The 15,913-nt window shown below is 42.4% G+C and overlaps 1 protein-coding gene across 4 annotated transcripts in view; it reads left to right on the top strand.

The window, feature by feature from the left end:
• Positions 1 to 15,913, top strand: part of RASAL2 (RAS protein activator like 2) — a 178,211-nt gene that overhangs the window by 29,857 nt on the left and 132,441 nt on the right. Inside the window, exon 1 of one of the 4 annotated variants that reach the window (XM_013191404.3) lies at positions 4,169 to 4,512. The exons of 2 other annotated variants lie outside the window; for them this stretch is intronic. In XM_013191404.3, the coding sequence (XP_013046858.3) occupies positions 4,464 to 4,512 (49 nt within the window). In that variant the 5' untranslated portion in view covers positions 4,169 to 4,463. Of the gene's footprint in view, positions 1 to 4,168; positions 4,513 to 6,477; positions 6,527 to 15,913 lie in introns of those variants that run through there. One more of the 4 variants, XM_067001489.1, reaches the window with a different exon arrangement.

The raw sequence follows: 15,913 nt of genomic DNA, 5'->3' as shown, positions 1-15,913 counted from the left end.
ATGTCCCCTCCTCTGGCCTCACTGTTCCTGACCTCTTCCCTCTGACAGAGGACCTGGCCTCTGCTTCCTGGCCTCCGTTGTTTGTTTTTTTATTGTTGTTGGTGGTGTTTTGTTTTGGTTTATTTTTGGCAACTTTTTTGCAGTGCGTTTCTTGTCCTTTCCTGAGTTATTAGAGACATTAGGTTTTGATATCTTGGATTCAAGAAGACAATGTGTCACTTTACCAGCACGTTTCTGGAGCCGTATGTGGTGTCCCCCTCCCTTGCTATAGCTGTCTTGTAAAGCATAATAATTCTATCAAACGCAGCAACGTTAATAATGCCTACAGATACTGATAACATGCCTGTGTTTCAGATTTGATGAAGCAAAGCAGAGACCCGGAGCTGTAACTGTCATTTAGGCATAGAAAATAAATATGCTTCTGCTCCCAAATGAAGCCCATCTCTGGAAACAAACTTCCAGCAACCTCACAGGCAGCCTCAGTGCTCTTTTCCTCGGCTATGTTGATGCCACGTTATTGCACAGAGTGGCTGGGTACTGAAGAGAGGTACTGAAGATGCATTTTTCAGTTAGATGACTTTTTCCAGACTGGACCCATTTTGCAGGGATGGGAGGTGGGGAATTGGTGCATATCTGTAGAGATAAGCTTTAGAAATGAACATGTTAATGTGAATATATATATTTTTAATAATCCAGCAGGTCTTTCATCTTTTTTTTAAAAGAAAGCCTTTGAATGCAGACTGTGTAAATACTTTGAGAATGATCAAAACTATTAATGCATCATTGATTTCCTCCATTGACCCGTCTGTTAGATATTTAATCTCCTCTTTTTAAAAAGTGTGCATTTTTCTATTTCAAAAGCAGCCTCCCGCCGTCCGTCGCCTAGCGGGAAGCGTCTCCCGCTGGCTTTTTGTCACTTCGCCAGCCTTGACGCTGCTCTTTCAAGGATGGCTGAACACTTTGGACTCTTTCCCGTCGCTGTGTTGGGGTCGGGGAGCAGACTCCCCTGCTGTACCCACAGCTTCGGTCAGCGGCCACCTGAGCCAATTAAATCTGCCTCGCCGGGACGGTGCGTGCTGTGATCAGATAGCTTCATCGTCCAGCCCGTCGTGGAGCTTCCCGAGAGGAATCGCGGCCGTCCCCTGCTAGTCTCTGTCCTGCAAGCTTCCTTCTGCACCTCCTTTCTCCTCGCTACGTCAGTGGCAATACGCTTCTGTGTCTTGCTCGCCGCTGGTAAGATTTTTAACAGTAGTGGCTATTAAAAGCATTGCCTGAGTTGGGTCTCTTCCACCCGGTTTGTAAGAGTTCTGGTTTTAAGGTTATGTCTCACTTTCAGAAAAATATTAGACAAAAATGAGGAATGATCAGCTGCTCTGGGAGCTGCATAGGGAAGGTGGTTTTGAACTTGTGAAGCAACTTGTGAAGTGGAAGGCCTGAGAAACAAAGTGATTTGACTCATGGCTTATATTTAGTATCATTACCTACTGCATTAGGTTCCTTTTTCTTCTGAGCATTAATGTTTCTGTTCAGGAAGGTTAAGAGGGAAAACGCCCAGCAGAAGGCATTTGTGTGCTTATCAGAGGGCAAATGCATGGAAAACATCAGGTCAGTGTGCTGGATGTCAGCTTTTTTTTTGTTTTAAAGAGCATGTAGAAGGAGGAGTATTCGAGGGTGGAGAGAGGATGTCCTTCCGTTTTGGTGAAGCCTGTAAAATTGGAGGTGCTCATGGATCTTCAGTTCAGATGTGACCTGCAGTCACAACACCTTCTTTGTTTCTTGAATCAGAACTGGGTATCATAAATACGGGACCCTGTGCTTAAAGTATGTGCTGGGATCCTAGCCACGAAAAGGGACAGTTCTGAGGTTTCAAGTGAATTTGTAATTGAAGCAAAAAATCTAAGTACTTCTTTTACATATAATGTTAAAAATATGATTGACCTTAAGGTTTTTCACAAAATCACAGAATATTAGGGATTGGAAGGGACCTTGAAAGATCGTCTAGTCCAGTCCCCCTGCTGGAGCAGGAACACCTCATGATCTAATGGCTTTTGTTAGGAACAAGTTTTTACTACTTTCCATAATTATTTTCAAGCAATGGAGGGATGCCCAGATTCAAGGGGCTGCTTGCAAAGCTTCAGCCTGAAGCATTAAACCTTCAAAGATCTTTGGGCAGTCCTAGATGGCAAAAGAGCTGTAAACCCGGGCATGCTCGGGACAAGAAACTGCGTGACTCCTTGTGTTTCTGGGACGGGGCGAGGAGCTGTAATCAGCTCTCATCACCAAAGCATAAACCATACAAGTAAATGTGATGTGTGTCAGGTGGAAGTCCCTAGTACTGGGGAAGCAGGGTTGAAAATCGAAGTGAGTGGAAGAAGCTGAGAGCAGAGCTGAAGGCCTTGTGCTGCTCTTCGTTCTCCCCATTCCTGTCTCTGGATGTGGTGGTGTTAGTTTACCCCAAAGACCTCTTCAAGGGGTCAACTGACCAGACTGTTCTTTGTAGGTGACCTTAGATAAATACCACATTCAAGACCATTTTTCTGTTCCTTACGGAGTGTGAGAAGCAGCAGAGCAGCTATTGCACTTCTCCCTGTATACAGACATGAAGGAATTTGACTTCTCAGGGTGCAGCTGCTGGAAGCAAGCGGTTTCTTTCCCTTGCTGCCAAGCTGTTTCATCCTGGGGCTTGTTAATTTTATTACATGGGACACCCTTCACAACCAGGCTGAGGAGTCCCTGCTGCCTGGGCACCCCAAGTAATCGCTCTTTAGACAAACACAAATTTGAGGCGCTGTGTAGAGCCTTGTGCCTCCTGAGATTCCCGGTGATAACAGCATCATTCTGCCGAGGAATCCCTGGTAATATTCATGTGGTAATTGTTTCAGCACTTGGCAGGGATGAGGGTGTTAATGTGAAGCCTTCTTCGTCTGGCGCATGTTAAAGAAATGATTTGTGTTTTGTACTGTAGCAGCGATTTCATTACATCTGAAGAACGAGATTCTGGATGGCTCGGTGTGGATGCACACACCAACACTGGTATTCAGGCAGTTCGTTGACGTATTGGACTGCATGAACCTCGCGTTATCTTCTGTACGGATCAGTTTCCCAAACGGGACAGGCTGTTGACTGAACTTCTTAATACCCAAGTGCTGCTTTCCTCGCCTGATGTCGGTGCTGGACACAAGGTGAGCGTCCCCACCCTCTCAAGGGCTCCCCAGGAGACTGCGGATGGTCCCCGGGATGTGCACACCCACGTGCACGTGTGTGACCAGGCGCACAGCCCTCGTGCATGGTAAATATTTCCATCTACGTGGCTAGGAGCCCCAAGTCCAAGTGGATGTGGACTCGTGGTTTGTTGGAGGTGGCTTACTGTTTCTGAGTTGTCCCGGTATAGGTGGGGGTTGGCCATAGGGCCTGCTTAACTGGCTGGCAGGGAAGAGCCGGCCTCTTCGGGCCCTGTCCCCTCAATCTCGCATTTTCATGCCTTCAGGGATAGCAGCAATTTAATTTTACTTTACTCCTATGGCATGATTCGAGAATTTGGTTTGTTGTGAAAAACAGGAGGGGAAGAGGTGGGCTGTGGGGTCTTCTAGTAGCCAGCTCTGCAGGGCGACAGCAACAAGGACGCTTGCTGAATAGTCCCAGACCTTTTGGTGTTCCAGCTTGGAGGGAAGAAAGCTTTTTATTACGGTGGTCTCTGATAGAAAAACAAAACCAGCACACAGCTGTCTGAAAAGGCGACAGCTGTCTGAAAAGGCGGCAGCTTTTTCAGAAGGTGCCTCCTATCATTCTGGAGCTAGGCGTTGCTGCCCTGCTCGCTGCTGGCACCTGCAGCAGCTGGGGCCCTTGGTGCCTCTTTTGGGGCTCGCTGGGCATCGCGCCCCCTCTTTGCCTTCCGTCCCCGGAGGGACGGGAGCTCTCTGAAACCTTTCGTACAGGCACTCGGCTTGCAAGACACTTGGTGCTGGAAATCCAGGAGGCTCTCCAGAGGAGGAAGCGGTGTCTCCTGTTTGTCTTGAGTTATTCTGTCACAACAATGGCTTCAGAATTGACCTAATGTAAAAGTTGGGTTTAATCTGATGGGAAGATGTTTGTGTATTTAAAATAGTTGTTCCTCACCGGGGCCACTCCCTGCTTTTGTCCTTCTCTGCCGGACTTTTCAGCTTCGCTTAGCTAATGTGCGCTGCTTGTTTACAGCAGAGATACTGGAGCATGAAGAAGGAAGTCGGTACGGTTCCTACTGATTCAGTTCCAAGCTTCCTGTGCGTGTGCACACACGTGTGTGTGTGTGTGTGCAGGGAGCTTTCAGCCTTGTTCATCCAGACCCTGTGCAGCCTCAGTAGGAAAAGCAGGGGGAGCGGCGCAGACGGACACAGAGACTGGATGCTGGCAGGTTTTTTTATTTTGAGCTCTTCCACCCAGTTTGGTTCAGAGCAGGTTTAGACAACACGGTTAAAAATTCCGGTATGGCAAGCCTGGTGAGGAAGATGCTAGTGCAGACAAAGCCATGGAGCGGTGAGTAGGAGAAACGTCTTGCCTGATGGAAAAGATAACTGATCAGAAAGCATTGTGGTAGAAGAAAGTAGCGGGCAGAGAGCTTTGGGGCTTTGTTGTTATTTTTGTCTTCCATTTCCAGTGTGAGAAGGCTACCTGGAAATATCAAGAACTTTATCCGTGGAGGATAAGGGTATCCAGAGGGACGTGCCAGTCGCTGGGCAGTCACTTCTGAAGTCCCCTCCTCAGCCTGCCCCAGGATTTCTGCCTTCGCTTGGCTCAACAACAGCAGCTGCCCATGCACACGGGATGGCTTTTTGTTTGGGAGGTGCTGGGGGGAGTGGGGAGCTTGCAAAACACATCCACCTCGGGAGCACACGAACTGTTGTGGCAGTTTAGACAAATAGATGGCACTGAGAAGAAAGTGATGCTAGTAAGCTGTAGGAGAAATAATTTAGTTGCTTTATTTTTATTCCTTTGATTTGGTGCTAACTGGGTTTCAGTAAGGTTCTCTGCTGTTGCGTTGGTTACAGAAATCATCGTCGGCAGCGTTGTGTATTTTGGGTTTTAAAATATTCCAGTAGTAGCAGCAGCCTGTGCCTGGGGTTTTTCATTTAAATTTATGGTGTTTATTCAACTCTTAATTGTGCAAATTAGAATAATTGTGTAGAATGATTATATGTGGAGCTGGTGAATGTTTTTAAAAAGCTCGCTCAAATTTATTTTATTTATTTATTTAGGAATTTATCATTAGCTGTGTCTCTTCTCTGGTGTAGGTGTCCTTGCTTCATGCTGCTGCTCTGCAAAGCAAACATCATAAACTGCCGCAGCAGGGAACGATTTTTGCACCCTCATATCCGAGTAAATCAATCTTTAATAGGACAGAAATCTGTTCAGTATCTCGGGTGAATTAGGTCTGTTGGGGCGAGTTATCGGAGACTGGAAGAACCCTCCCCAAGCAGGAGACCCCTCTGCTGAGGACAGGAGGTCACGGTCTGAGCAGAGTGCCATAAGGTTTGTGCGAGTGCCCATTTTCTTAATGTACGAGTCTCAATGAAAGGTCATTTCTGGAAAATAGGACTTTTTATGTGAATTACTTGATGCTATTATTCTCTCACAAAGCAGCAATTTGGTCTGTATTTGTGGAGGAGAAAATTCAGACACAGGTGTAAGCAGTGTCTCTTGCATAGAAGTTATGGGCTGGATGCTCAAAGCATTGCTTTGGCCCTTGCTAGCAAGAATGTCTTATTGGAAACTGGTATTCACTTCTAGCCCAAATTTACTTGTCCCTCTTCATTTACTCAAGGCTTTTTAGAAATGATGAATTTTCTGCCTCTAGGAAAAGCAGAGACGTCATTTGAAGTTGAATAATCTCCTTGATTACATTGTGACAGACAGGGCATCACAAATACAGAGAATTAAAGAGGGTAACTCTCTAATCTCACAGTGCAGAACCTGGGACTTGGAGTAAATTAACCAATCTTTGCGAAAAGAAGCAGAATGAAAATGAGTAAATACAGCTATATTTCCCTGTTTTAAGGATAAGGAGACTGGCATGATTGTAGTTGAAATTTCACTTGAAAAAAAGGCAGTCTGAGAACTAGAGGTTTGTTGGTTTTTTTCTATACAAAAGTCTAGCAGGTATTAAATGACTAGAACAAACATTTACCTTGCATAGATTTCTTCAGAGAAGTTTTAGCCCATCAATGTTTAAAAGAACAATTCTTTGATGAAAGAAACATAGCCAATAGGGAAACATGCAATAAACATCAGCTTGATAACTTTCTGCATAATTTTGGAATCCCTGGAGAGGCTCTTTGGGCTTATCTCGCTATTTACACTGTGGGGATGTGTGTTAAATGCATTTTTTTATTTTTATTTTTTAAGTACGTGCAGGACGTTAGGAATTTCAGGATGCTGGGGGAATGACACGAAATACAGCTGTTTGGAGCACGATTCCAGAGGCGGCACACCTGATGAAAAAACCCTCGGGTAGGGTACATGCCTCCAAGCACTCGTTCTGCCCTGCACGAAGGTGTGTGCCTGAAGCCACTTGGGTTTCTTTATCTGGGGGGACTGTGGGTGCTAAAGACCTTGGTTCTGTAATCCCAGCCTCCTGTCTGAAGCTGCTGCCTGTGCGTAGGGATTGTTGTGATGGCTTCAGGTGGAAAAAGGAGTGACAGAGTAATGAAACATTATAAGGAAGCGTAAAGGACACTTCCAGTGTGTACTTTGCTGTGTTTAAGGTATGGGGAGCAATAAGAACATTTATCTACTCCTTACGCTGTGTTACCATGTGTAATTCTGGCTGAAGAAACGTCTGCAGCAGGATAGGCTCATGAACATTTTGCTGTGCCTATGTAGAGTCTGTTTCTCATTACCACTTGTCTTTATTTAACTCTTCTCATGCCGTTAAAAATATCTTTTACTTAATTCTTAATTCCTAGTGATAGATTTACTTATACAGGATATCTGGATGTTTTCCTGGGTTTGCATGTTCCGAATTTTTGCATGGTTTTAGCACTGACAACTGGCAGCAGCGCTCTTTCAGAGATTTCAGGATTAATGAACCAAATGAAGAGCATCAATCTTTAGGAGGGACTTTTAAGTGGTGACTTCTTTATAAGAATACATGTTGGGCACAGGTTATTTCAGCTGCAGTTATATTCTACTTACTTTGAGAGTTCTTTTTTAAATGACCCATCTGTATAAATACATTTAAGGTTGGTTGTATAAGAGAACTCGTGAACACTTCACCAAGTGGTGCTGGAGCTGAACATCTTAAGATTTAGATCTTTATTTAAAACAAAAAGGTTATAAAAAGTGAAGGTCAAAGGAGACAAATGGCATATTGCCAGCTTAGCAACTGCTGTTGTGTTTCTCTCTCCTCTCCTGAGATCCCTGTTACTTTTAAAATGCTGTTTAATTTGGCTGACTGCTAGTCATCTACAACTGTAGGAGAAAACGCAAATCATTTTTGGGGGATTTGAGGTAAACTGAGAACAGCTTGAGCCATGCCTTAGCTGAAGAGGCATTTAAGTCAACTAAAATTGGCTCTTCGTTAAAATCATTGTTTGTCCTGTGAAATAACAAAGATAACTGGTATGGAAAACCTAAAACATTTAAGAACAGCAAAATAACAAAGACTTATAGAGAAGCACTTAGCTAAGCAGTATCCTTTGTTTTCTAACTACGTGCTGTATTTCCTTTTAGTTAATGTGTGAAATGACACCCATTATTTAAGCTGCATCACCACAAAAGATGCTGCCATATCATCTGAAGATTGTGCAAGATGATGTTGGGTGCAAGAGGCTGTTCAAGGAAAGCTGAAGTTGTCACATCAAAGCTCTCAAATAACAAAAAGCAATAGCCTTAATGGCTGCACCATCTTAATGGTACTTGCTTTGGCAGGTGAATAATGATAGTCTAACAGGAATCTCCAGTACCTCAGAGGATTTCTAAGTCGCAAGGAATATCTTATATCTGAGAATGCCAAAGAAAATACACTAGGGAACTTTACAGTAAACGGCCATACGTGAAACAGTACAGCTTTTAAAGGTAATATGCACAAAGTTGTCATATGAGACCTCCATAACCAAGTGAAATTCAGCATTAATTTCATCACCTGAGTGCAGTGACATTTATGCTGCCAGTTCAATTGAGTGTGCTTTGGAGCATATTTACCAACAAAAGCATCTTGTGTCATTGAAATCCTGCAATTCAGGTGTCAGAACTATTCCAAGCCTGGTTTAAATTTAGTAACGCTGTATTATTCCATCATGCAGCCTTCCAAAACCCAGCTTCAGCAACTCTTTTAATATTCTTGAAAAATAATAATAATAATAATAATAATAATGTGTCATGATGTTGCATATTCATTTTTCTTGCATACCTTCTAGCTTAGCACAGAAATTTTGAGTATTATTTCCTCTGCAGACAGATAATTGCAGGGAGAGGAAATGGAGCAGTGTTAAGTACAGAATTTTAAGTGGTGTGTATAAAATCATATTTATGTTTATTGGAAACAATAGATTGTTTTAAATTGTTTGAAATACTGAAATTTTTTTAGCTTCTAAAAAGGAAAGCTGTCATTAGGAAACCTCCTTTTTCATTTTTAAGATCCTTTGTTTCTGAAGGTACCTTCTGTTGAAAGTAAACCTCTTCTGTTCTTTGTATCTCCATATCTGCTCTTTACTAAAAGCACAAAAGGACACTACCAAGGCTACTTCTTTTGTTCCATGGTTGCTTTTCTTTGTGAAAGTAAACTTGCAGTTGTGTTCTGACATGACAAAATAGGTATTTCTTTATTCTTGGAGTGCAAGTAGTATTCTCTGACAGCTCTGCAGACCAGACTTGCCTTTCTGTCTCTGCGATGGGTTTGTGCTTAGATCCTCCATAAGTGAATAAAGAGTTCCACGTCATAGCCTTTCTATCCTCAAAAACAGGACTAAAAATAATTCTTAGTATCCTTGCTGTGATATTGCTTGCAGAGTTCAATAGAGCACTCTGAAGGGGCTCTCTCCACTTCAGAGATCTGTTTGTTCCCTTCCATCCCATGCTGTGGATGCCCTGACTGTTTGAGGACAAGCTTTTTTGGCAATCAACACGATTTTTCCTGATTTAATTCCAAAGTGATTTAAGCTGTACCAGGGGAAAGCCACTTTAATGGCTGCATCTCAGTAAGGTTTCTTAAAAGTTTCTTTATCCATGTTAAATAACTGCTGAAGGTGCTCAGTTTTCCAAATATGCCAGTGTTATCCACTGAAAGTTCAGAGGGTGTTTATTACATCAAGTGTGTCGTGCAGTTATTGTCCCTTCTCCTAACCAGCTCTCCACTCCTACCACTGTGTAAATAAACACCACCTATTGCTGACGGTGTAAACACTTAGAGCGTTCAGGTTCCCCCCTCAGTATTTTCAGCTATTATCATGATTAAATTTGCAGTCCTGAGGGTTGTTATCAGATAACAGTAACGGAGGGAATTAGTTTTGAAAATGAGATTTCCAGTTTAGTAGGGCCTGAGAGGAGATAGCAAATGAGATGATAGTTGAGGCTGAGGGAAGAGGAAATCTGAACTGTGAGTTCACTTAATACTGAAAGTTGCTTTGGGGCGGAAAGTTATAATTAGGCTAGTCAAAAAAGCACAAACATACGTAAGTGATTAGTTTCCTGCTTGTGTCTCAAGTTTTTTAAAGCTTACAAGTGCTGGTATGAATCTTTGGATATTGCCAGTTACTTTCTGGGACAATCACAGGCAGCGGCTAACTCTTCCCTGAGCTAAATTCAGCCTTTTCCTCAGTAAGGGCTCAAAAATAGCTGCCCGTGCTAAATTACAGCTTTCTAGCTGTCAGATTTCAAGAGCTCTACAGAAATTCTCCAATTCGCATGGCCAGGTAATGGTGGCGTTAGACATGTCTATGTCAGAAGAAGCTGCAGTTGAATTTCCTTGATGCTTTTTTGCTCCTGGAATCGCTGCAATTAGGATGCAAAGATAATAAATACATCTGTGTCTTCCTTCTTTTCTCTTCTCTTCTGCTTTCTCGCTACTACGTGTCATGTTTCATGACTCTAAATTTCCGAGCTTTAAATACAAGCTTATTCTTTCATTTTCTTTTGTGAGAAATTGTGTTGTGTGCCACTAATCTCTTTTGTATTGCCTAATTGGTAGGCAATTCTGCTTAATTTTCCCAGTAGTATAGTTTGTGGCAATTGGCTTCAGTTGTTTTAGTGGGAATCCTTTTGTATTACCTTTAATAATAGAGAAAGGATGTAGAAAAGGGATTTTTTTTTCCTTGTTGGAATTACGCAGAAGTTGCCACCTTTTGGTTCATTTGAAAATGCCCTTAACTATATAGTGCAAAAATTAGAGGTCTTAATGGTAAAGGAGCTGAAGCTCTCACGTTAATGGTACTTTCATTGCTAGCTTTAGAAAGTGTTAAAAAGAGAAAATGTAAATTAGCGTTAGACTAGATTCGTTGCATTTTTTGCCTTGTGAAGACTGTTGAATTGTAGCTCATTTTGTAGTCTGCAGTTGTAATTTTAAAATGGACTTTAAAAAACGGACTGAAATCAAAGATGCACAGGGGTGAACTCTCCTGTGAATGTCAGTGATATATGATCTCTTAAATTCCCTGTGGATTGGAATGGAATAGATATGAGCTGTTCAGCTGTGAAAAACACAGTGAATACAACAGGAAAGGCTGTATGATTTAATCCATCTATTGATTGTATTTGATGGCTGAGCAGAGGAGAGAGGGAACAGAAAAAGTAAAAGAAAAAAAATCAGTAGGTAGAGGAATGGAGAACAGACGTAAAACTAACTTTTTTCCAGTGAATGTGATAATGAGATTCTGAATAAGGAATTTATGTGCAATCATCTCCGTATAAAACTTGTTCTATTTCTGGAAAGCCTTTTGTAGACTTGAAATTCCACTGTAGACTGATTTCAGTAACAAAGTCAGTTTAAGAGGTATTTGTCTTTGTTCTCCTGCCTTTGGTACAGGTTCCGCAGACGAGCCTTCATAAATGGTGGAGTAGTAAGCCCACAGTCACTGAACTGAAAGGTTTAAAAAACTCAGAGCACCAAAATCCTCCCACAAGATGGCCTTACAGCCAGAGCTTCTGCAGGGTACAATGGTCCGGTGTGAATAATGAATTCTGGATTTGCTTGTGTTGCAAATCAGGATGCAAAAATAAACATAAAGTTGACTTTCCCTGGAGTGGGCAGCCTTAGTGATCCTTCTTCTGTCAAGCTGCCCATTGCAGCTTTTCAAACGTGTACCTGAATTTCCACTCAAACCACCAAGGCACGCTAAATGGGATGTACATGCTAAGATCCGAACATGTCTTGGTAGTTTGGTAGGAAATGTGAATTTTTGTTCACTTGATAAAATCACGCTTCATTCAGGCATGATGAAAGCTTGCAAAGTTGTTTGGATTTGGGGTGAAAGTGTGGGATATTTTGTGAGTACACAGTGAACCCTGGTATATGCCTGTGGGAACACTGCACTTCTTGGCTGGGTGGTGAGCATCCTCCTGTGCATGGAACAAAGCAAACAAGAAAATACAGAAACAGAGCTCTGACCTTCTGTGCATGGGAAATATTATGCCAGAATGGAAAGGTAAAGAAGCTCAAAAGAGACCTTGTTAATGTAACTTCTTATATCAATAGAGTGTGCGAAGGTTAATTCAAATTTCAAAAATAAATGTCTTAAGCACAGAATTGATGGTGTGTTTACTGCAGGACTGTGAATATCTATAGCATAGTCAGCTATTTTCGGGCACTTTCGTATCAAGAGTTTCTTGCTGCTTTGTGATAATGTCAGCTGCACCTTTGGGCTAGCGGGGTGAAGGAAGTCTGGTAGTAGAGCCTGAGACCCAAACTTGGATGGCGAGACCTTTGGCTTCACTTGGTGCTGTTGTTGTGTCTGGTGGGTGAATACATTGCTCTTTGCAGAAGTTCAGTGAAGTTATGAAAGGAACAAGCGAAGACCTGCAACTTCTTGCTAGTGAAAGAGGTAAATGTGCTAAAGCTTTCTTCAGAAAAGCTATCTATCTCAGTGGTGCTAGAAGCAAACTGGTCTCGAACACTTCCTATTCCGGCTCCTGTGTGCATCTGTTGTAAGGGAGGAGTTGAGAAGGAGGTGGGACACGTCAGCTTAAAACACCAATACATACATTTAAAAACAAACAAAACAAACAAAAAACCCTCAAGCCTTATTAAACTCTTAAGGTGATTTGTTAAGGATTATCTTGAGGATTGTCTTTTTATTTTTAATTGCAGGAAATTATGTTCCTTGAGGGGTTTATATTTTAAGAAGATAAGCTCTGATTTATCCCTGATCTTTTTTCCTCCTCTGTACCACAGTTTACTCTAGAGTAATACTCATTTTTCTTCTGTCAGACCTTTTTGCTTTTTTAGACATCCACGCTCCTAAAATTGCACGTGGCACTCGAGGTGCCAGCTCACTGGTGCTGAGCACAGAGGGGAAATAGCTTCCCTGCCCTGCTGGCCACGCTATTCCTGATGCAGTCTGTGTTTGAGAGACAAGAAGTGTAGGCAATCTGGGGATGCTTTCCTTTGGTCTAGCTGGCGCTTGGATGGAGGTCTGTAAGAGACCAGCGCTGCCCTGCACTCCTGTGGTGAGATGAGGACGGTGGCATCAGGGCCGGCTGCACTTTCAGTGAGGTAGAGATTGCTCATTTACAGAGCAAAGATTAAGGTCTGTGTGTGTTTTCTTTCCTCCTCCACTCTGTGTCCTCCACGAGTCGCTTGTGACCTGCTAAGTTGCATTTATGAAGCTCCCAGAGCCGGGGCACCGCTCGCCTCATGCCTGAGGACATGGCGGTGGGCGCAGGAGCCCTGTGAGGAGGCCCCTCACTGACCCTGCGGCCTGAGCTGGGATTTTTAAAGAACAAAAAAGGATGCATTAAACTGGGATAGGAAGTTGCATGCTATCCAAGCGGTACAACCAAGCTTGTGCCGAGCTGACCCAGAGCTTTATCTCTATTTGTGGCATTCCTGTGAGATCTGATGTTGGCATTGTCCTGCTCCAGCCCCGCTCGCTGTGAAATGAGGAGGCGACAGGAAGCGAAGGCCTTGTATTTAATCTAATGTGGCGGTGGTGGGAATACCAAATTGGGAGGATTTCCTGGCTGTTCTTGTTTTTTTGGAAAGAAGAAAACAAAACCTGACAACAAAAAACCCTTGTTCTCTTGGCCTCTTCCCTTGGTGCTCCTCACCATGTCTGCCGTGCGCATCGCCAGCCCAGGCGGGATGTTTCCAGGCTTCTTTTTGAAGATATTTATAAATAAGTTGAGCTCCATATGCTTTTGTTGTTGTTGTTGTTGCTTCCCCAAATGACTTCTTTACTGTAAGTCATTGTAGTGCTGCATAATTGATCCATGCATGGTAACTTGCATCCAGGGAGGGAAGTCGCAAATGTTTTTGGCCTGCACTGTGCAAGTATAGAGAAAGGAAATAAAAGAATAGCTTGACAGTAACCCGAACAATGAAAGCCGGGGAGAGAAACTTGTAAAAATAAATAAGTAAATAATAATGCAAGTTCATTTTAACTTGTTCTGAAACAATAAGGATGAATGTGCTACATAACTTTTATGAACTAAAATAGACTGGGGAACAGCGAGCAGATTTCTCTCCTTAAGCCTCATTCTGCCCTGCAGAATCGAGCTTTATTTTTATAAATGTCAATAGATCAAGAAGGGCAAAGGCACTTTAAGTCATGAGTATTTTTAGTAAGGAAGAAAAGCACTTCAGTGGTGTTTCTTCCCATACGTTGTTATTATAAACTGCATTGCATCAGTAGGCTTCAAAAAAATCGAGATTTCAGGTTCCATGTCTTCAATTTGTAGATTTTCTTTCCCAGCAAAAAAGAGGTCAGTTCTGCTTGTTTACACCTCTGTTCCCATGTGTTTGGGGAAAGAGGGTGAAAGAGGAATATACGGCTGGATTTGTGCTACAGCCAGGAATATCTGTGGTGGAAAAATATCTGCCACGGTGGGGATGGGGAGTGTGCTTCAGGCATGAGATTAGCTTAATGCTGCAGCATAGGCTTAAAAATATATATTAGAAAAGATAATGCTGCATTAATTCATGCAGGTTTAATTTTTGTAGCACAATGACAAAACAAAACTAGTAATACTCCAAAAATATAACTGTGACTTAAAGAACTTTCTCCTTTTCTCCTTATTCCCCCTCCTCACCTCATTTCCTGCTTGGACACCCAAAGTCTGAAACTCAGAAGGGTTTTGAATGGGATTTTTTTTTCCCATGCCTTGATTTAAAAAAAAAATAAAATCCCTGTTTCTGTAGATGTGACTCAGTCCTATGATGCCTATCTGCCTTGTGTCAGGACTCGAGCTGTCTGTGGGAAGCAGAATACACACATACCCGAACTGTGATGCAAGTTTTGAAATTGCCCCAAGTGCACTCAGAGCATCAAACGCGCAGGATCACGCCGTGCATCCGGCAGCAGCCAGAGCTTGCGGGGCCAAAGTGGTCATGCACCCTGCGGGGGGGGGAGAGAATCCAAGTTGCACATGCATTCAGATAATTAGGTAAACAGTAAAGATGAGAGAGAAGTCTCTCTCATTCTAAAATGTCATTTTTTTTGTCTTCTAAAAGTCTCTATTTATAGATTTGGCAGTGAGATTTATCACAATAATCGGAGCATTGTTTAAACAAGGTCACTGGTGTGTGTGTGTGTGTGTTTATCTCTGTTTAACCGGATTGCTTATTTGAAATAGAAATACCTCCAAAAACATTATGCAGAGCTATTGGAAACTTGCGCGCTCAACTCCTGCAGCACATGGTCTTTATTAGAAAATAGATGCAATTATTCAATTTTGCAGATTAAAGTCCTGAGGGATTTGTACATAAAAACAATAGAGGTTTGATTACATCCCGATTTTAAGTCTGACTGCTATAGGAGTGTTTCATATGTGTAAAATCTTTTTTAAAGTATGGATTATAATATGTTACTAAGTGGAGCCATACAAATGCCGTCCAGTCTATGTGAATTGGGATACACGTGTTCATTAACTTGGTCTAGCTTCGGTGGTTACTTATGTATTTATAAAAACCAGCGAAGCTTTGTGTTTTGTATTTACAGCAAATACTTCTGGCCTGTTGGCAGGTTGGTTTGTGCAATGAATGTTTGAAACTTTGGGATACAATTTCAGCATTGGACTTTGTTGTTGGCAGAGGTTCTGAACCACTTGGTAAGGATGGAGCATAGTTTACTAATAGTACTTGTGTGGTCACAGTAAACATAGTAAATAATAGCTCATTGTTCTTTTTTACTGATGAAGTGAGTAAATACAAGGCCCTGAAATATGCTCACGGAGTAGTTTGTGCAGGGATGTTCTAATCAGCTTTTTTTTTTTTGGACATCAGGAGTGGGTGGGATGAAAGTATATTTATTAAGACTGTTCTCTCATACGAACTTGGTCACCGCTGGGTAATGGTAGGTAATTTTACCAGCCTGGCAGTAATTTGCTTTGTGGACAATTAGTGGCTTCTTTCTGAAAGCTGGTTTCTTTGTTGGTGCGATGGCTGAGAGAGCAGCACCCCAAAGAGGCCAGTACAAAACTATCTGAGGGTTTAAATAAAAAGCGTTTAAGAAATAGCTGGAGTGGATTTTGTTCTGAGCAAGAGCATAAGGTACAGATTTTCCTTTTCTTGTTAGAGCTTTTGGTTAAAATTTCTATTTTTGCCATAGGAATAATTGAGAATATTTCTAGAGAGATTGCTGAGCTCTGCCTGTCCCCAGCACACCGGGCTCGGTCTGGAAAGGACTGGCCACAGAAATGGGCAGGTTTGTCATCCAGTAACCCGATGTTTGCACCTGGTGAAACCAAGCCAAAGTCATTTTGGAACCTGAAGGAACAGTAGCCTGTGGTA

The sequence above is a fragment of the Anser cygnoides genome, chromosome 8 (assembly GCF_040182565.1).
Source record: "Anser cygnoides isolate HZ-2024a breed goose chromosome 8, Taihu_goose_T2T_genome, whole genome shotgun sequence".
NCBI classification, from domain to species: Eukaryota; Metazoa; Chordata; class Aves; order Anseriformes; family Anatidae; genus Anser; species Anser cygnoides.
The sequence above is the reverse complement of the archived record's forward strand: the minus strand, read 5'-3'. Positions and strand labels throughout refer to the sequence as shown.